General features: G+C 50.4%; 1 protein-coding gene across 6 annotated transcripts; it reads left to right on the top strand.

Annotated features, from left to right (window-relative positions):
• The first annotated feature begins 396 nt into the window (after nt 1-396).
• NFE2L1 (NFE2 like bZIP transcription factor 1) lies at nt 397-16,084 on the top strand. 6 transcript variants are annotated; one of them, XM_055407653.2, is made up of 7 exons: nt 397-482; nt 5,439-5,709; nt 5,942-6,453; nt 11,150-11,365; nt 11,784-11,873; nt 12,096-12,254; nt 13,068-16,084. In XM_055407653.2, the coding sequence occupies exons 2-7, from the start codon at nt 5,640-5,642 to the stop codon at nt 14,415-14,417; spliced, it is 2,397 nt and encodes a 798-aa protein (XP_055263628.1). In that variant the 5' UTR covers nt 397-482; nt 5,439-5,639; the 3' UTR covers nt 14,418-16,084. The 6 variants fall into 6 exon arrangements, with proteins under 6 accessions (XP_055263628.1, XP_055263626.1, XP_088685140.1 ...); XM_055407651.2 differs by lacking the exon at nt 397-482 and adding an exon at nt 3,814-3,961; XM_088829014.1 differs by lacking the exon at nt 397-482 and adding an exon at nt 4,246-4,365 and having other exon boundaries at nt 11,183-11,365.
• The last annotated feature ends 5,006 nt before the right edge of the window (nt 16,085-21,090 follow it).

Below are 21,090 nucleotides of genomic sequence, written 5' to 3'. Positions count from 1 at the left end.
GTACACAGGGAAGAGACTGGCTTATAGAACCTCTTTTGATGGTTTGATGGTAACAAGCTTGCTAATGGTGTTTACCAGGTAAGAAAGGGAGCCAGATGTCTGGATTAGCTGGAGAACTAATTGATTTCCTTGTAAAACAAGATAACATTTAGTATTGACAGGGTGTAATCCTAGAATCTCTCAAAAGGGCTGTGAGGAAATCTCAGGCATTCCCCTGAATTAGCTGGAAGTTGGGGGGGGGTGAAAAATATTTATATAGATTAACAACATTTAAAAACATTTTTAAAGAAAGGAAACCACAAGAGAGCAGAAAGATTGAGTTTCCCCTTAGGGGAAAAAGCAATTCCTGCTATTCCAGAAGAACTGGAGCGGCAGCCAGTCTGCCCTCCCACATGCCCTCCTCCCAGGGTTTCTTGGCAGAAGCCATCATGGCAGGATGACTGGAGGATGCCTGCATGGTGGAGCTTTCCCCAGGGAGGAAGGTGGGTCAACACAGATATCACTGGGGCAAGGAGGGATATCCAGGGATAGCTGGCTTTTTGTATGACCCTGAATTCCTGTGCATTAGAACTAGCTTCCTGGCTTCCCACTGCCTTCTCTCCTGAGCAGCCTGGATGGAGTCTCCACATCAGGGCCTGGTTCGACTGGTGGCTCTCAGCCTCTCCCTCAGGGAGTGAGTGCATGCGCTCACTTTTTCCAGTGGGCTTCTCGGTCTGATTTAATGGATATACCAGGACTGATGACACATCAGCACGGGATCTTTCTTTTGCTTCTTGGGTAATTGTCCTGTTAACAGCTGTTCCAGGCAGAGAAAGAGGGGGGGGGTGATGTGGGGGAGAGGGAGGCTTCCTGGGTGAAGAAGGATACACCCTGGATTTTACAAAGTTAATGAGTGGGTTCTGGGAAGGAGGTTTGCACCTGCTCAGACTTGATCTGAAACTCTAGACAGAGTAGAAGACAAGACAGTCTTTCAATCTCCACTTCCCACATAGAGTACTATTAAATATCCTGGGCGCCCACACCCTGCCAGGCCTCACCACAGGCTGCTGACAGTGTCTGTACATCTCGATTCTCCTTAGCCCTTGCAATGGGCCAGCAATTCTTTGTCTTTCCTTTTTTTCTTCCCACCTTTTCAGTAAACGCTAAGCAGAAAACTTTTTCTGACTACTCCTAGTCATTTTTTAACCAACAAAACAGTTCCTAATTCAGCTCTCTCCCACTTTACGCTCAAATAATTATTATACACATTTAAACATAGAATGAGATGGCTGGATGGCATCACTGACTCTGTGGACATGAGTTTGAGTGTACTCCGGGAGTTGGTGATGGACAGGGAGGCCTGGCGTGCTGTGATTCATGGGGTCGCGGAGAGTCGGACACGACTGAGCGACTGAACTGAACTGAACTGAACTGAACTGAAACATAGTACTTGAAGCTGGGAGGGAAAAGAGAATGAATAGGATAGTGTGGGCAAAACAAAAGACCTCTCCATACCTCTCCCACCCCTTCTCTTAAGGATGAACAGGGAGCCCCTGCTATCCTCAGTGCCTGCAACTCTCTCCAGACCCAAGACCCCAAAAAGGAGAGAAAGGAAAGGAGACAATGGGTAAGAGGGCAAAACCTGTGAGTGATTAAAAAGTGACCAAGTGAATTAAGGCTTCCACAGTGATGTGAGAATATCACATGTTAATGTCCCTGGTGTATCTTTTCCCACCCACAGCTGCCATTTCAGTAAACATTTATCTTGATTTCATGTTACTCTTACATGTACTAATGACCTTATTTTTCATCCCAGACACCTGGTAACGTACTGTGCAACTCAAACTTGGAAAATACAGACTGTCCAACACATTCAATTCTGTTGGTGCTAAGCTTCTCTGACTCCCTATAGATAAAAGATTGCTCAGTTGTTTTCTCAGAACTGTGTCAAGGTTTAAATTTGTTCTCTATTTGCTATGTCAAATAGATGGCCACTCCTCGTATGCAGTCCCTCCTATATTCTCAAAATAGTCTTGTATTTAAGCCCAGTAACTTTAGTCTAGCCTTGGTATCTTCTAATACTTTGGTTTTAAAATATTTTCTTCTCAACCCCCTTGATATATTTTTAGAGTTACCAATTTCTCCTTAATTTTTATCTAATATTTGTCTTATTCAGGGGCTGAATGGCCATCACTTCCTTGATAATATGCCATATCCTCCAAAACCACACCTCCTCCAAGGATTAATTTGTTTTTAACAAGAACGTTTAATCACAGGACTGCTTGAGTTCCCCTTCAATTATTCCACAAGTTTCTTTTTTTTCAGATTTTATTTATTTATTTATAGCTACCCTGTGGGCTTGTGGGATCTCAATTCCTGATCAGGCCACTGCAGTGAAAGCCCATGTCACTAACCACTAGGCCCCTGAGGAACTCCTAGAAAGTATTTACTGAGTGTCTACTATTGCAGGCACAGTTCTAGGCTTTGAAGACTCAATCATTAATGCACAAAATTCTAGTTCTCAATGGAGTTCATATTCTAGCATTTTCTGGAAGACAGTAAAACGAGAAAATAAAACATGTGCTCTCTGAATCCATCTCTGAAATGGGTAGCTAGCTCAGTAGTTTTCAGAGAATTCAATGGTTATACTGCTGTATAGTGAAAGTGATTTATAATCCGTGAACCATCCCAGATTGAGCTTCCTAACTCCAAACATGTGATGGACTCGACCTCATCAGCTGGCCTTGTCCTTCATTGTACAAGGACCAACGACTTGCCCACTAGATTAGCAGGATCTTCTCGGGAGTCAAGAATTTGAGTCAACGCCTCTTTGTCCCACAGCTAGGAACAACGTACTACGAACTCCAACTCAGTGCTTGTCTAAAAGGGGTCTTCGCACTATGGATCGTTTACCAAATGGACAAGGTTATCACGCTGCCACCCGAGGATAAGTGACTTAGAAACTCTGGTGTGATGCCTCAAAATGTGCAAGCTTAAAAACTCCCCAAGGTGATGCTGGGAGTAAACCAACGTTCGAAAATCAAAGATGTTGGTTAGAAGAGATTGGAGAACACTAGAAACTGAGGAGTTTCTGAAAAGCAAAACTAACCTGCGTGGGAAGTTAGGCGGGGGAAGAGCGGACAGAGAAGGTGTTTGTATCGTGACGAAAATCACTAATTATGCCACATCGCTCATATCCCCAACGTCCCACCACCGTCGTGGCAACCCGTCCACACGACCTGCATACGACATGGGGCGCAACGATCCCTGAATGGCAAAGGGCCCAGTGCCAGGCCCTCATGGAGCGGAAACTGGGAGAGCGGGTTCCGCTGCCAGCACTCAAGATGGCGGCACGAGCGTCACACCACGCGAAACACATGCTCTGCCCTACCTCGGCCTCTCAGGTCTCACTGGACTTTTGCAAGTCACCGTGGGAACCCTCAATGGGGGGATTCCGCGCTCCGGCGGTGATACCACCTCCCATTCCCAGCCCTAAGCCCTTATACCCGTCAAAGAATGCGCTGGAAGCGCTCAGCCTGTTTACTTCACTCCATGCCCAAGCTGTAATACCGCCTGCGGCCGAAGCACGGCCGAAGGGTCCCAAACGCCCGGCGCTGTGGCCTTCGCCCCACTTATTGGTGGGCCCACGCCGCGGGGCGGGCCTACATGCCTATTGGGCCACGGACCATGTCAGTCTTGAGAAACCGGTAAAGGGAGAAGGAGGTATACTCAGTTATTGGGTTCTCTTTACTATCAGTCAAAGCGACATCCGGCGACGGCCGCCATCTCGGCTCTTTGATTGGAGAAACGTATTCCCGGGGAGGACGCGGAGGGCGGGCTTCCGAGTGAGGGGGAAGGAGGGGGCGGGGAGGGAAGCGGAGGCTGGCGAGCTCTAGGCCGGCCGGCGGTGGCGGCTGCAAGGCCTGGACTCGGGCTGAGGGCTTGCTGTGGTGGCAGCGGCGGACGCCGAGCTCAGCAGCGGGTATCAAGCACATTTCTTTCCCTAACGGGAGGGGCGCAGTCCCGCGGGACCGAGGCGTACAGAGTGAAGGGCGGCGGGGTGGAGCTGAGGGGCAGGAGGCGGGAGCGGGCGACCGAGCGGGGTTTGCCTCGGGGCCGGGCCCTGGGCCTGGCAGGGAGGGGCCGAAAGGCCGTGGAGAATTCCAGCTCCGGGGTGGGTTGGACGGGGAGGGCTGAGGGCCTGAGAAGGCGTGGTGTTAAGCCTATGCTTGGGAGCGGGGTGGGGCTATAGGGGCGGAGGCGGGGTGGGGTTTGGCCGTCCGGGTGGGTCAAGGCCAGGAAAGTAGCACTTGTTCGCTGCTGCCCAGAAGGCTAGAAGCCGAGGCGCCAGGAGCGGCATGGCGACTTGGTCCCAGCCGGACTCGGGTATCCGGGGCAGGGTGGGACCGGGCTCAGACCTGGCACTACTCGATCTTTAAGGGACCTTGTCCGGTTTCTGGAACTTAATTGCTCTTGGGAGGTTTTTAGTAGTAAATTGCGTGAGAACTGGAGGGTAGTGTAAGCAGGAATTCTGGGTCGCAGTTATATTTACTCTAACCAGATAAGGGGTGTGTGTTTGTCTGTCTGTCTGTCTTTGGGTGTGTGTGTGTATGTTTGTGTTTTTCCCTTTAGGATGAAGTTGGTAGGTGGGTCATAGCCTTGGAGATCAGAGGGCTATGCCTTGGTTTATAAGGTTAATGGAAGCTCAAAAGTAGAGACTAGAACTGAAAGGCAGGTTTACTCCCTCCCCACTTGGCTGTCTGGGTTGAAGACTTGGCCATATCCTTCTACTTTGGATAAGAAAGTCACATGAATGAAAATAAAACATGCGTATTCAAATTCTGGACAGAATAATCCTGTCACAGGCCCCTTCCCATCCCGCCAGTACCCCCACTTTTTTTTTTTATGTGAAAGTAATAGAAAAGAGAAATCAGATTTTAAAGTTGGGGAAACAAAAGGTGTTATTCTTTTCTGTGGTGGTGTCCTTTCACACTCCCACGCATTAATAAATTCTCCTAAGAACTTGAAGGGACAAGAATTATAGGCAGTTTTATTCTGAGAGATGGGAAACAAACTTTATGTTAAGATAGGAAATGGACTTCTCATGCTAAAAATAGAAGCTGGGTAGTGTGTAATGGGGTGGGGGAGGGTTAGTAAATCAGATAACATGTAAAATATTTTGGATGCCCTGGGCATTATCTGCTTAGCCAAAATGAGCTACGTTTTAGAGCATCACAAAATTAATATCCAGATATTGAGATCCCTTGTGAGCAGTACCTTCCTTTCATAGTTGCTCTATCTGTACAGGATTTTGTGGTTCTTCCGGGAGTATAATAACTGGATTTATTTTTTAATAAAGAGATAAAAGTGGCCTTTTAATATGTTTCCTACCTTCTGCCTTGATCCTGGTATGAAAATTATAGAACCTTATTTTGTTGCTTTTGTGATTCCTGTTTCAGGTTTCTCTGGAAACCCCCCTGGTAAGTGTGGAGGAGGCGGGACACTCTGACCCAAGACAAAAGGCCTGTAGCTCCAGCCAAAGAAAATAAACCTTAGGAAGGAGGAGGAAAAAAAAAAATCAGCTGTTTGTGAGAACAGCCTGCAGTGGGATCTACAGAACCTACAGAGAGGACAACTGACGTGAGTGAGGAAGTGACTCTATGTGGACTGTGGAGGCAGTAAGTCACGTGGGCCTTGAGGGCCTGGACTGGGTGAGCTGTACTTTCAGAGGTGAGGTGTCAAGAAGGGAAAAGTGAATGTGGTCTGGAGTGTGGCCTTGGCTCCAAGGGGTGTGTTTTCCTCTGAGGCCATCAGGGAGCTCAGCCCCTGTGTTCTGCCAGGGTGGGGTACAGGGTTTGGCACTGAGGAGGGTGACTTGCTGGCTGGAGCAGCAGAGCAGTGGCCTTGATTTGTCTTTCAGAAGATTTAAAAACCAAAAAACATAAACATTCTGGTCCTTCAGCAATGCTTTCTCTGAAGAAATACTTAACGGAAGGACTCCTCCAGTTCACCATTCTGCTCAGTTTGATTGGGGTGCGGGTGGACGTGGATACTTACCTGACCTCACAGCTCCCCCCACTTCGGGAGATCATCCTGGGGCCCAGTTCTGCCTATACTCAGACCCAGTTCCACAACCTGAGGAATACCTTGGATGGCTATGGTATCCACCCCAAGAGCATAGACCTGGACAATTACTTCACTGCCCGGCGACTCCTCAATCAGGTGAGGGCCCTGGACAGGTTCCAGGTGCCAACTACTGAGGTTAACGCCTGGCTGGTCCACCGGGATCCAGAGGGGTCTGTCTCTGGCAGCCAGCCCAGCTCAGGCCTCGCCCTCGAGAGTTCCAGTGGTCTCCAAGATGTGACAGGCCCAGACAACGGGGTGCGAGAAAGCGAAACGGAGCAGGGATTCAGTGAAGATTTGGAGGATTTGGGAGCTGTAGCCCCTCCAGTCAGTGGAGACTTAACCAAAGAGGTTAGTGGCACTGTGGAGCGGTGGGTGGGAAGGGTCTGGGGTTGGGGGGTGTATTGGGCTGATCCTGAAGGAGTATGGTTGTTGTACTAAGCCCTGTAAAGAACCAGATAGGTTCCAAGGCGTCTCGGGCATTGTTCTTGGTTAGGAATGGGCTGGATTGTCTGACTAGAATTGACCCACCTCCAAATGTACTGTCAGGGCAGTGGGAGGTTCCTAGAACATGCCTGTGTGTTTACTGCTTGGATTTCAACATGAGTCCTAGAGGCCTGGGGTGGGGGAGGGAGTCATGTTGTGATGGGCTTTGATGCACTGTATATCTGTTGCTAAGACACAGATATTTTGTGGACTGTTGCCTTGTACCTCCCCCCACATCAAAACACACATACATATTCTAAGGTTCTCCTCCTTTGTGGTCAGGCCTGTTGTTGTAAGGTCCTGATAAGTCGGCTCTCCTGGGCCTGAGCCAGGGGGTAGATTTAGATAGTTATTCTTGGCCAGGAGAGGGCCAGGCTCCCATTCTTTGCTAAAGGCCCACTGCAGGGGGTAGGGACGGGAGGGCTGGAAGCTAGAAGAGAAACTGTATTCTGCTGCTGAAATCAGCTTGCTTTGAACTGTCAGAGATCCGAACTCCTGACGAGTAGCTGACATTCTGTTCTGGAAAGAAGGTGATGCAGTTGCCTTTAAGAGTGTTACATGGCTTCTGCTGCCCCTGCTCTACTAGTGTGATAAGATGGCTTTGAACTCTGCTTTTGACCCTGTCTTGCCATGCAGTCTTAAGGGGCTTGGGAAAAGGTCTGCTTTGCTTGCCTGGCTGTTAGGGAAAGAGGGATTGCACTGGGCTGGATTTTCCAGGGCTGAGTCTTGAAGCAAGGGTGCATGGAGGGAGTGTTTGGGAAGAAGAGGGTGTGGAGATAACGTTGAAACTTTTACAGAAGCTGTAGAACTTGGCTCTGTCTACCAATCAGACCAGGTTTTGACTCCCATCCTGCCTTCAAGCCTGTTCCTGAGTTCAGTTGTTTGAATGTTAGTGCTGTCAAATCATGTAGTGACTGTCAAATCATGTGGCTTCCTCTGGGCCCATGGTCCTCAACTGGGGATGATTTTGTGGTATCGGGGACATGTGGCAGTGTCTAGAAACAGTTTTGGTTGCCACAACTGGAAAAGGTGTAATTGGGATCTAATGGGGAGAGGCATGGGATACTGCTGAATTTCCTAAAAAGCATAGGACAGCCCCTAAATAACAGATTAACCTGGCCCCAAATGTCCATCGTGCCAGGGTTGCTCTGTGCTTAGCTGGCTCATACTAGCTCTACTTTGAGGAAGACTACAATTTGGGGGCCATGAGCACTCCTTGCCTTGAAGTGCCTCTTTTCTGAGATTCTTACAGTGCTACCTCTCTTGTGCTTCCTCTGTTCTTTTCCTTCAAATGGGCTCCAGTCTGGCACAGTGGTCTGAAGAAGTGTGCCTCCCAGTCTCCTCTTCCATCCTCCCACCCCATGGTAGCTCCTCAAGCTTCTGGGAACCCTGCAGGCGTAGCTTCATTCCTCTTCCTGCAGGAAGCTCTCCTGGGAAGGGATGGGACATTTTCAATGTAACTGGATGGGTTGGGACTTTGACCCTGCTGCCCTGCATTTCTTGGCCTTCATGAAGTTCATTCTTTTCCTGACCCCAGGCCTTCACTATTCCCTTTGGAGGTTGAGGATGGGTCAGCATTAGGGGCCCAGGCTGGGTGTGGGGGAAGGGAGGATTATTGTGTCTAGAACAACATTTCCTCAGCAACTCAGGGATAAAAATACCCAGGTCCAGAGCATGTGACAGGCACTGCTGGAGCTGGTATTATCCCCGGGGTGGCAGCACTCTCCTGCTGCCAGGTCTGTTCGATGGACAGCTATAGCCCAAGCCCTTGTCAGGGATAGGATTCCCCTCGAGGTTGGCACTCTGCCCAGAGCGGGGGGTGGCCTGTGTACAGCTCTTAGCAGGCAAGGAGGAGCAGTCTGTGACTGGAGAACATACTGTCCCTGACCTGACCTTAGGTGCAAGGGGAGCAGCAGTGAGGTTGGGAGCCAGAATTGTGACCCTGATTCTGTCAGGGTCTTACTTTCTGCTTTAGAGATGTGAGCTGGGGCTTAGGCAGAGAATGCTCTTGAAAACAGCTGGGGTTAAGGGCGGCGGGGGCAGGGGATGTTTTTGTGTCCAGGACTTTGCAGAGCACCCTTCATGCTGGCCTTCAGGCTCCTGTCTCCCTCTTGCCTAGGCCTGGCCAGCGCCATGACATCCCTGCCTGTGTGTGGATGGCTTCCCCCTTCCTCTCCTCTGGCCTGCTCTGGGGTGACAAAGCCCCTGGTTCCCAGTGGATCTGGGCGCACTGGGTTCCTGCCCAGCCTAGCTTTAATCCTTGGGCCTGAGGACGACTGGCCACAGCCCTGCAGAGGAACGGGAAAACTCCTTCCACTTCCAGGGAAGAACTTAGATTCCCAGGGAAGCTGCGGGAGGAGTGTCTGTCCAGTCCTGAGTGGGCTGGGTAAGCAGGATGCGACAGGAGGGAGAGTGGCACCCCTTCCCCCCAGGGCTCTCTCACTGCGCCACCCAGGCTGGCTGACTGGGCTGGGTGGGGCTGCCCGCCCCTGGGTGCGTCTCCTTGAGGAGACGGAGGCGGCCCAGGGATGGGCTGGTTCCTTGCGGCAGCTTCTCCAGCTGCCCTGGTGCAGAGATTGGCTCCCGGCTGCAGCTAGGTAACAGGCGGTGGGAGGGGATTGGCTCCTTCCGCATCTCCAGCGGAGACTTGGGGGAGGAGATTGGCTCTCGTCGCAGCCTAGGTAACGACAGTGGGAGGGGATTGGCTCTTTCCGCAGCCCAGCTGCTGACCTGGGGGAGGGGATTGGCTCTCTGCAGCCTCAGCAGTGACCTGCGGGGTGGGAGGGGGAGGGGATTGGCTCCTTGCTGCAGCCTAGGTAACAAGTTTGGGGGGCATGGGAAGGGGGAGAAAGGGAGGAGCGGGAGGATAGGCCCAGGAGGGAGCTTGCTTTCCTCTGCAGCTTGAGCACGGAGCATGGGGTGGGAGTCCCATCTCACTGCAGCCTCTGCGGTGAGCTCAGGGTGGGGGCTGCCAGGCGCCTGAGTGGAACTGGGGTTGTGAGGTGGGAGGGGGCTGCTTCAGGATGGAGAAAGGGGGCTGGGCTGGGCCGCCCAGGCAGCAGCACGGGCGGGGCACCCTCCTTGGGCCCCTCGGAGCTAGCAAGGGGCCACCCTTCCAGCCTGGTTTGCTCCTTGAGAGCCAAGAGCTCCTTGGAGCCCCCTGTCCAGCTGCCCGGCACCAGCTGCCCTGGGGCTCATCTCGCAGACCATGACCCGCCTGGACCGCAGCTCTCACAGTGGTGGGGGCCATGCCAAAGGGAGCCGGCCCCTTAACTCTTTGGTGGCTGGTCACCGGGTGGCCCAGCCCCCCTCTGCTCCTGGGTCCAGGGCTTCTGTTCAGGTTGGTGTGTGTGGGGAGACTGGGGGTTGGGGAGACACCTGGGAGGTCTTAGAATTAGGGTTACAGTGGGAAAGAGATGCTGGTCAGAGTTAGGGAGGTGGGTCTAAGCTCTAAGCTAAGGATAATGCTTTATGGAAAGTATCTGTCTTTTAACATCTGAGTAGAAGGCAACAGTTCAGGGTTTCTTCAGCCACATGCATGTATAGGAAATCCAAATGTCTCTTATTTATTGGGATTGTATGCTGGTATGCTGGGTGGCAATGGGGGTGGCAGTTGGAGCAGGAACTGATCAGGAGGCGCCAGGGTAGAGTGGGAGGGAGGCATTTTGGTGCCCAAGGCGGCAGTTGTGGCTGGGCGGTGATGGGGGCTATGTCCTTGAGTGGGCTGACTGATGGCAGTCAGTGAGTCCTGGGGTGTGGTGAGGGAGTGAGCACTGGTGTGAGGGGACACTGTGGGGCTGGCCTTGGCAGGGGTGGGGTGCCCAGTGAGGATCATCTGACCGCCTGAGGCTCTCCGGGGATTGAGGCGGCTTGCTGGGATCAGCTGAGAGTGGGCATTCTAGCAGGGATGGATCTTGAGGTGAGCCTGGGCTAAGAGTTATGGGTGTTCATCCGTACTCCTGCCTCAGCCAGGGAGAGGGGGAATGGCTGTAGGGAGGGCTGGAGGTAGCCTGTGGTTGTCATTGGTTGCATCAGGTGGTTGCAAATGCAGGGATTTTCCTCTCCAGCCCACCCCTCCCCTTTATGCAAATACAATGGCACCATAGGCTGATGCAAGCCTGGCCACTGCGAAGCAATTCTGCTTGACAGTTCACCCTTGCTAGCCATGGCCATTTTTCTACAAACCAAGTTTTAAGGGATTCCCATTCCCAACATAAGAGGTGTCTTCTGCTTCGCCCTTCCTTCTTAAGTTGTGGAGAGATTACCCTGCCTTTTGGCCTGGCTGTGTGTCTGGTCCAGATCCTAAGCGCACAGGCTAGTGTGGTGATAGTCACGCTAGAGGTTTCTGCTAGCTCTCTTTTTGTTTGGGAGGCTGGTGTCTGGAAATTGATGAATGAAACCTTGCTGGTATGGAGGGGACAGCAGTAGAAGCTGGCAGGTGTAGATTGGGAGCAACCCCACGCAGGAGTAGCTGGGGTGATGCTTGGAGGGACTGCTGAGGGGCAGGACAGAGAGGGGCCCCTGGACCCCAGAGCTAAAGTCACGGTGCTCTATCTTTCAGGACATAGATCTGATTGACATCCTTTGGCGACAGGATATTGACCTGGGGGCTGGGCGTGAGATTTTTGACTACAGTCATCGCCAGAAGGAGCAGGATGTGGATAAGGAACTGCGAGATGGAGCAGAGCAAGAGGACACATGGCCAGGCGAGGGTGCAGAAGCTCTGGCACGAAACCTGCTAGTGGATGGAGAGACTGGGGAGAGCTTCCCTGCACAGGTACTCCCACCTCTGCCTACTTCTAGAAACTTCTCTTTAGAGAAGGCAGTGTGTGTCTGTGGGATGGGCCTGAATGTATATCTTGGGTTGGGATCTCTAAGTCACAGTGGTGGCTGAGGAAGTGGGAGTGGAAGAGCTGCAGCAGCAGTGGAGGGGACCACACCTTATGAAGAACAGCACACGGGAGGCAGAGCACCTCGTGGCTGTCTGCTTGCGTCAGAACCCTCCCACTCTCTGTCTTCTCCCCTGGAGTTTGGGACTTGCGGCCAGCCGATAGCCTGGGGACGTAGGGAGAGTGTAGCCCTGTGACCACACAAGGCCTCCTTCCAGCTTTCCCTTGGAAAGGCTGGGGAAGGGGCTTTGGCCCACAGGCAGCCAAGGCCTGGTCAGTCAGACTTAACAGTTGCTGTTGCCACAGGTGCCTGGTGGGGAGGACCAGACAGCCCTGTCCTTGGAAGAGTGCCTTAGGCTGCTGGAGGCCACCTGCCCCTTTGGGGAGAATGCTGAGGTGAGCAGGACTCTAGGGAGAGCCCACTGAGCCAGCAGGGTAGCCTGCACATGGTGTGTCTCTGCGGCTGCCTGAGGGGCCAGCTTTTGGTGTTGGCCCTATCCTGGCTGCTGGGGGTGAATGCAGAGGAAGGAAGATACAGAGCCTCAGGCGGTAGTCTCTGGGAGGAAAGCAGAAGGTGGTCTTTCCTCCTCCCGTTAAATCTTCTGTGTTTTGGTTTAGTTTCCAGCAGACATTTCCAGCATAACAGAAGCAGTGCCTAGTGAGAGTGAGCCCCCAGGTCTTCAGAACAACCTTTTGTCTCCTCTCCTGACTGGGACAGAGTCGCCATTTGATTTGGAACAGCAGTGGCAAGATCTCATGTCCATCATGGAAATGCAGGTAGGATTATCAGAACCAGACACAAACCTGTCAGACTTAGTATGGGGTATCTTCATTTTCAGTTGCTCTTCCACTTCTGGATAAAGAAAGAGTAACACCTTTCTGATTCATCAGGAAAGTGGGAATGCTGATATGTAACTGTCCAGTGTCTCACTGGGGCAGTAGTGGGTGGAGTCAGGATTGGGGTTTGGGAAAAGCAGCCCCGGGACCGAGGCTTCTAAAGCAGGCCTGCCTCCTAGGTGCTCCTTCTCCCTTTCCTTCAGGCGGGTAATCACTTGGCTAGGTGTTTCCTAGATTTAGCATTAAAACAGGCTGACATTCCTGCAGTCCTTTGCAGCCATTGTCAGTTACTTGGCCCTCACGTCATCTCGCCAGCCCTTTTATTATTTTAAAGGTGAGGACACTGAAGCTCAAAGAGAGGCTGAGTGAAATGCTTCTGGTCTTACAGCAAGTGGTGCAGCTAGGCTGTCTCACTGCAGCGCCAGGTGTTCTCTTCACTGTGCTGATTTCGCAGTGTTAGGAACTTTTTTCCTCTCCCTCCATGATGGGGGAGTCTGGCCAGAGGTCACTGGGAGCCCATCAGTCCTGCCTTGGGGGCAGTCCACAGGCCCGTCTCTGCCAGGCCTGGTGGATCAAGTGGGGCTGGGAGCTGAGGCTGCTCCCAGCCCCACTTGATGGGCTCTGGTTTCCCGTCTCTTGCATTTATACCCAGGCGGCCATGCCTGTGTTGGGTGCCTGCTAGTGTGAGCCCCCAGCCACACCAGGGGAGGGAATCTGCGCAGAGTGAACGGTGACACTCGTCTCTCCTCCCAGGCCATGGAAGTGAACACATCAACAAGTGAAATCCTGTATAATGCCCCTCCAGGAGACCCACTGAACACCAACTACAGCCTTGCCCCCAACACTCCCATCAATCAGAATGTCAGCCTGCATCAGGCATCCCTGGGGGGCTGCAGCCAGGACTTCTCACTCTTCAGCCCAGAGGTGGAGAGCCTGCCTGTGGCCAGCAGCTCCACGCTGCTCCCGCTGGTCCCCAGCAATTCCACCAGCCTCAACTCCACCTTTGGTTCCACCAACCTGGCGGGGCTCTTCTTTCCGCCACAGCTCAATGGCACGGCCAACGACACAGCCGGCCCTGAGCTGCCTGATCCGCTGGGGGGTCTATTAGATGAAGCCATGCTGGATGAAATCAGCTTGATGGACCTGGCCATTGAAGAAGGCTTTAACCCAGTGCAGGCCTCCCAGCTCGAAGAAGAATTTGATTCTGACTCAGGCCTCTCCTTGGACTCCAGCCATAGCCCTTCCTCCCTGAGCAGCTCTGAAGGCAGTTCCTCTTCCTCGTCCTCGTCCTCCTCCTCTGCCTCCTCCTCTGCTTCTTCCTCAGCCTCTTCCTCCTTTTCTGAGGAAGGTGCTGTTGGCTATAGCTCTGACTCTGAGACCTTGGATCTGGAAGAGGCTGAGGGCGCTGTGGGCTACCAGCCTGAGTATTCCAAGTTCTGCCGCATGAGCTACCAGGACCCGTCTCAGCTCTCCTGCCTGCCCTACTTGGAGCACGTTGGGCACAACCACACGTACAACATGGCGCCCAGTGCCCTCGACTCTGCCGACCTGCCGCCCCCCAGCACTCTCAAGAAGGGCAGCAAGGAGAAGCAGGCCGACTTCCTGGACAAGCAGATGAGCCGGGATGAGCATCGAGCCCGAGCCATGAAGATCCCGTTTACCAACGACAAGATCATCAACCTGCCTGTGGAGGAGTTCAACGAGCTGCTGTCCAAGTACCAGCTGAGCGAGGCCCAGCTGAGCCTCATCCGTGACATCCGGCGCCGCGGCAAGAACAAGATGGCGGCGCAGAACTGCCGCAAGCGCAAGCTGGACACCATCTTGAACCTGGAGCGGGACGTGGAGGACCTGCAGCGTGATAAAGCGCGGCTGCTGCGGGAGAAGGTGGAGTTCCTCCGGTCCCTGCGGCAGATGAAGCAGAAGGTCCAGAGCCTGTACCAGGAGGTGTTTGGGCGGCTGCGGGATGAGAACGGGCGGCCCTACTCGCCCAGTCAGTACGCGCTCCAGTATGCCGGGGACGGCAGCGTCCTTCTCATTCCCCGCGCCTTGGCCGACCAGCAGGCCCGGCGGCAGGAGAGGAAGCCGAAGGACCGGAGAAAGTGAGCCTGGGGAGGAAGGGGGTTGATGCTCACCGAGATGGGAACTGGAGAAGGGCTGGGCCTGGACCTGGACCTACAGCGGGGACTTTAATGCCTTCTTATCCAATAGATCTTCTCAGAGGGGATGACTGCGGGTCAGTGGACAGGAAGAGGCAGGCGCTGTCTGGTTCAGCTTCCCCCCGCGAGGGGGGTGGAAGTGGCCAGACCGTTTGGGTGGACAGGGTCCTCACCCCTTCCCCTTTCCTTCAGGGGAAGGGTGGTGCTGGCATTGCTGGAGGCCGACAGATGGGAAGGAAGGGACTTGTGAGAGGGGGAGGTAGTAGAAAGTCAGTCTCATTTCCTGGAAGGAAAGAAAGGAAGGAAGGGAAAGAAAAAGCGGGAAGAAAATCAAAGGGCAGGTTAAGTTTGCTTTGGCCAGTATTCCAGGCCGCAGGTTTTAGGGGAGACTAGATCATTTGGTGTGAGTAAACCCCACTTCACCCCAGGGGAGGGGTGGGACATGGAGTGGGTTCTGGAAGGGGCTTCTGAACTCTCCTGCCCCTGCACTTTGGCATCCCTGAAGGGGAGCTCTTGGATGATATTTTCTGTGAGGTTTCAGTCATAGGGGAGCCACTGGGACCCTACACTGACTTGAAGAGTTAGGATGAAACAGTAAGCAGGCGAGGGTCACAGGCCCTGTGTTGCAGCAGCCCCAACCAAGCATGTCACTCAACTGCCCTGCCATCCATCTTTCTCTGTGCCCAGTCACCCCTGAGCTGAGCCTGCATGCGAATGCTGTTCTCTTCCTGCCCATGTGCCCCCGCCCCTCACCGGCTGCCTGGAGTTCTTCTGCAGCTGGGGTCCTGGCAGTGCCCCCAGTGCTGGGCCTGCAGCCTCCTGGGAGCTGCTCTGAGGCAGGGGGATGATGTGGAAAAGCCAGGCAGTATTCAGCACAACATTGGGGAGTGACCCTTCCCTCAGGCCTCCCCTACCAACAACTGGGCTTGTCACTGGAAAGACAAAAAATATGAAACCCAGCAACGACGACAAAAACTAGTCCTTTTAGACTTTCTTGCGCTTTTTTTTTTAGGGTTTGAGCCCTGTTTCACTTATAGGGTCTAGAATGCTTGTGTTGAGTAAAAAGGAGATACCCCAATATTCAAAGCTGCTAAATGTTCTCTTTGCCATAAAGACTCCGTGTAACCGTGTGAACACTTGGGATTTTTCTCCTCTGTCCCGAGGTGTCTGTCTGCTTTCTTTTTGGGTTTCTTTCTAGGAGAAGGAGAAGTGCATGTAAGAGGGGGCTGAGGGTACCCCTTCCCCAAGGCTATTGGCCACAGGCAGCTTCTCCATACCCTGGTTTAGCAAGGGCTTCTGGAGGACTGCCTGGGGGAGGCAGAGGGGAGCACCAAGGTGACCAGGTGGTCCCTGGACCCCAGTGTCTTTGTTGCCTACTGCTGTCCCCACCTCTGCCTGGGTCTAGAGCATTGTCTGCCCCAGACTAACAGGAATGAGTTCAAATGGGGGAAGCACTGATTCTCTTCCCCACAAGGCATGAGCCTGGGAAGTGCTTTTATAAATTATTTCCTTGTAGATTATTTTTAATTTATCTCTGTGACCTGCCAGGGAGAGGAGAGAGAGAGAGAAAGATGCTGTGAGCACATGACAAAATAAAATAAAATGAATGATTCATTCTCAAGTGCAGTTTTTCCCTATTTTGAGTTTAAACTGAGTGTAAAGGAAATAGGCCCCAAGAGGAGAGCACTGACCATTGTGTGGCTAAGGCAAAGCTCTTATGGGAAGGTAGTGAAGAGTGGGGGAGGTTGACAATGCAATACTGCATTAAATCTTCCAAAAATGAGTTTATTACCTTTTTGTAGGGTTTGCCAGCTGAATCCTTTTAGAGGAAGGATTCAGTGTCCTTTGGCCTTTTTCTCATAGGGCTAGGCGGGTTTTGTCATATGGCCCAGCTCCTTACCTGTCCCCCTGCGGCAAACTACATTTTTAACATTGACTGTGCTGTTATTTCTCTGGTGGTCCCACCTGCCAGCTGGAGTGTAGTCACAGTGACGACAGTGATGATGGAAACCTGAGAGATCGACGGACCAGCACATGCCCAGCACGTCATTGTAACGGCAGGGCCCCAGAACTAGAGAACAGACAATTTGACCCCAGGGTTTAAGGCATTTGAAATCCTTTCCAGCTGAGGTGACCAGAATCTTCTCCCTCAAAAAAACAAGAGCGTATGAGGTGGTAAATGCTTTAAGGTACCAGATGGTTGTTAGAACTGCCTCATGCCCATCTAGGTAGGTACTTTACAAATGCCCAAGTAATGAATGGCCACTTGGCAGTCTCTGTGAGATTACCAGACAAGGTTTTGGGCTGGATGCTGTGTTCTCCATCATGAAACCTGTGATCTGGAACTCCCCATGTACCACTGTGTGACCTGGTTCAGTGATGCTGCTGCTGCTAGAGTTAATTCTGTGGGGTGGAATAGAATTCTGGGAGTAAGGCGGAGCTCTTAATTTGTTTCAATTTACAATGGCTTCCCACCCCCTCCCCCACCAACCCTAGTTGGAAGGGGCAGTCCTATCAAATAAGAGCTGTTTCCTAAGGCAAAAAGAGAAGGCAGCAGAGGATGAAATGGTTAGCATCACCGACTCAGTGGACATGAATCATGAGTTTGTGCAAACTCTGGGAGATAGTGGAGGATAGGGAAGCCTGGCACGCTATATAGTCCATGGGTTTGCAAAGAGTCAGACACAATTTAGGGACTGAACAACAAAACTGACTGTAAACCAAATAAAACATTTTAAAGAAAAAAAGGCCAAAAAGTTGGAAAAACTGCTGATAAAAATATATAGAAAACTGTGACAAGTGAAATTCAGAGTAATGTCTGTATTGCTTCTAGAAACGTGTATACATATTTTTGTTTAGTACATAATTAGGCTTTAACTTTAGTTTTGCAACTTTTTAAACAGATTTTTTTTTTTGAGATTTTAAGAGAAAAATGCCTTACCTCCCCTTTGCTAGTGTTGCTTCTGGTCTGAGAAAGTATGTTTTGGTCACCCCCGTCCCTCATGTCCCCTTATGGAGAGATGTACAGCTGTGTCTGGGAGCTTGCTGATTAGCTGGGGCTTTGGGCCAAGTTGGTCAGCACTGCTGTGGGGCTGACCTCTTTTTGCTGTTGGCAGGTGGAGTGGGTGTTCCAGCTTCAAGGCTTTTTCTGGCAGGAAGAAGATATGAGAACTCAAGTAAGGCCTGTGAAAGCTGTTACACCTGAGACAGGAAGTGAGATAAGTTCCTGGAGTTCACAGGGAGATGAGTAGGCCTCAGGACCAAACTTCTGGGTGTCTTTTTGGGTAGGGGTCAAAAGCTTGCTCTGTCTTTAGTTCTAGGCGTCATTCAAACTGATTTTCCCACACTTCTTTAATAATGTAAGGCAGTGGAAGTAGATCCTTTTTTTTTTCAGGCAATGTGGGGTGTTAGCTCCTCAATGGGTGATCCAACCCTTACCCCTGCATGGAGTCTTGATTGCTGGACCACCAGGAAAGTCCCACATCCATTGTTTCAGTCTCTGCCCCACGTAAGGTCTTACTGCTGAAACCAGGGCTATTTCAGTATCAATAAAATAGATTTTCAATAAAAATAGAAAAAAACCCCACAGAACCGAGGGGAAAAATAGAAATCTAGAGACATGCTCCAGTGTCAAGACCTGGCCTTCATAGCTGACTCCTCGCTCGTCCTGAGGAAAGCTGAACAATTAAAAGCAGCGGTTGAATGAGGAGGTACTTTCCATGGAGTCGTATCTTAGGCTGCCTTCATTCCTGATTTTACCACCCACAGCTACAGCAGACCTGCTCTTCAGGTCTGTTTGGCAAGTAGCTAGAAAAACAAGTGCCTTGTAGAAAAGCATCTCCACCACCCTATTTTAACTCATCCAGTAGGGACTGAAGCAACAGCTTCAGAAGCTCAGACTAAATACATAGTTCTAGGGCATTGATGCTATGCGTGTACTGAAAGGGGTACCAGGTTGGGGTCTGCCTTCCTGGAAGTCATTTTCACAACCAAGTGTAGACATGCTCTAGCAAAATCCATGTGTTTGATTACTGACTATGATGAATGGTTAAGCCTTTTTTCCCTATCCCTGATCTATCTGGGAAGTGAAAGTGACTCAGACCTTCAACTTGTCATTTTGTCAGTGTACCAAGCACCCTTCTTTCACTTCCACTTCTCACACAGAGATGTCATTCTTTCCTCTAGTTCTGAACCTTACAGTAGAGAATGAGCATGTGGGGACTATGGGGATAAGTGTGAAACTTAATGCGTGGTTTGAGTTCCAGTCCTTATTAGATCTAGGGCTTCTTTGAAAGTTCATGTCTGCCTGACTTAGTTGAGAAACATAGATCTAGTGTACAAATTGTCGCCGGTGGAGTGAGACTATGGGCTCTTGCTGAAGAGGTATATTTTCACAATCAGTAGGATAGAAACCTTTGTCTTCCTCCTTTTTGAATGTGCAGACATATTAAATCTTAAAGCTGGTTCTTTTCCAATCTAACTGTATAATGGAGTAGGTTGCATGGTATTTGTTAATTCCAGTTGCTGTTTCAACCAAGGAAATAAAATCTAGTTCATCTGGAGAGAGGGAGAAAAGACCCAAGAGTTGGGGCTCTGCCTTTTGTTTCAAACAAATTTAATGAGGCTAATTCAGTTGTCTTAACAAGCCTTCCAATCTTCAGCTAAGGGCTGAAGCAGTAATTGAAACTATAGGCCCATGTCCCAGAGCCAGGCCCCAAAGTAGCCCAGCTTGATCTGTGGCTATGCAAAACAGTAAACAGGGCAGGACTGGTCAAAGTCAGCTAGGATTTTAAAATCCTCATGGCATGAACAGTAGCTTTGGTACGATCACAAACTATGCAAACCAACACGGTCAGAATGCAGACTCAGACCTGCTGGTGAATGAACACTAGCTGTTTATTAATAAAAACTAGTCAGCATATATTGTAAACTTAAATGTTTTAGCCTTGCCTCAGAGTTCTGCCACCTAACTGGCCTAAGCCAAGAAAAAAAAAAAAAAAAGCCTTAGAAACACTTCTTGCTCTACTTGCTTCAAGCAGGGCCAACTATGCTTTTTGTCCCAGTAGGATGGTTTTTTTTTTTCAGATTTCATTTGCTTTCAGTACCCATCTGTTTACTCAAAAGGAGGTGCCCAAGGCCAAGTTGATTAAAAGTCATACAGATGAGAGAGAAACAACTCTGAACTCTTTGGCTAGGGAATCACTAACTTTTAGAGAAAACCTTGCTGGACAGTCATACCAAGGTGATGTGCAGATCAGAGACTGATGGTTGTCCAAGGATCTTAAGCTTCTACATCACACTTCTTACCACACACCTGAACATCAGGATGCTAAAAGAAAAGGTGAAGGAAGCCAAGACTTCCTTTTACTAAGTAAGCTGAATGCTGGCTTGGTAGTGGTATTTGTATTTCAATCAAATTCTAGTGGCGGGAAAACAATGAACCTAGACTTGGTTCATTCCTATCAGTTCTGAGTTTTAAATGAGAACATCTTTATGAGAAGGCTAACTTGCATGCACATCAGATTAATATGACTTGATCAGATAGATTTGATCTCAAACAGCCCATTTCCATACATAGTTCAGGATTTGGAGCCATTGCAGAAATTTGGATTTCAGAGTTCCACCAAATTATTTTGATGCAGCAATTTCTTCTAGCATTCCCCCTTTCTCTAAGAGGAAAATAACTATACCTTATAATACAGATTCCCAGTGTCACAGACCATAGACTGTAAATTACATCTGAATATAAGTACTTAAAAACTCAACTATTAAAATTACTTATAATTGGTAGTCAAGACTTTCAAATGCCACTGGGAAGCAGAAAGTTCCTCGTGAGCAGTACCATTTGAGTGTTTTTCTATTTATTAACTTGCAACTAAAGGCAGTAAAGGAGCAAGGTATTTTCTTTGGACTGGCTTTGCCAGTGTCAGACAATGATTCTGTCACCAAATTAGTTAGCTCTTGTTCTTCTGTAACGGTAATTAGGGCAACAACTTAATGTATCTCCTTGACTCTTAAGGTCTATGATGATGCAGTTTTGTCAAAGGTGTCCGACATGTTTTTGCACATCTGAAGACACGCTCTACAAGTACTTTCTGAAAGGAGGCTTAAGATTTGTTGTGGCTTCTTCCCTAACACTTTTGCATGCATTTGTGGCTTCAAAAATCACTGGAGAATTTTTTTCATTCTTGAGTCTAGAAATGTGTGATAATTGGCTTTTAAAGATAACAAAATTGTGTACCTTCACTTCAGTTCTCATTGCATGCATTATCAATTCCAGTGTCTTCTCTGGGAAAGAATGATATGGTTTTCTTTTTTAAAATACTTACTTTTGTCTATGCTGAGTTTTGGTTGCTGTGCCCCGGCTTTCTCTAGTTGCACTGGATGGGCTTACTCTAATTGCTGTGCGTGGAGTTCTCATTGTGATGGCTTCTCTTGTTGCAGAGGACAGGCTCCAGAGTGCACAGGCTCAGCAGTGTGGGGAACGCGCTTAAATGCCCCATGGCATGTAGGATGTTCCTGGACCAGGGACAGAACCTGTGTCCCCTTCATTTCAGGAGGACTCTTAACCACTGGACCACCAGGGAAATCCTACACTCAGTTTATTTGGAACAAATGCT

The sequence above is a fragment of the Moschus berezovskii genome, chromosome 20, assembly GCF_049115385.1.
Source record: "Moschus berezovskii isolate FMDL1 chromosome 20, NW_MosBer_1.0, whole genome shotgun sequence".
In the NCBI taxonomy this organism is placed as follows: Eukaryota; Metazoa; Chordata; class Mammalia; order Artiodactyla; family Moschidae; genus Moschus; species Moschus berezovskii.
Note: the sequence above shows the minus strand (reverse complement) of the source record. Positions and strands in the feature narration are given on the sequence as shown.

Excerpts from the sequence above, each read along its gene's own strand:
- NFE2L1 (XM_055407653.2), top strand. The coding sequence starts at position 5,640 with ATGTGGACTGTGGAGGCAGTAAGTCACGTGGGCCTTGAGGGCCTGGAC. Across the intron at positions 6,454-11,149 it reads GTGGAGACTTAACCAAAGAG|GACATAGATCTGATTGACAT; the intron begins GTTAGTGGCACT and ends TCTATCTTTCAG. Across the intron at positions 12,255-13,067 it reads TGTCCATCATGGAAATGCAG|GCCATGGAAGTGAACACATC; the intron begins GTAGGATTATCA and ends CTCTCCTCCCAG.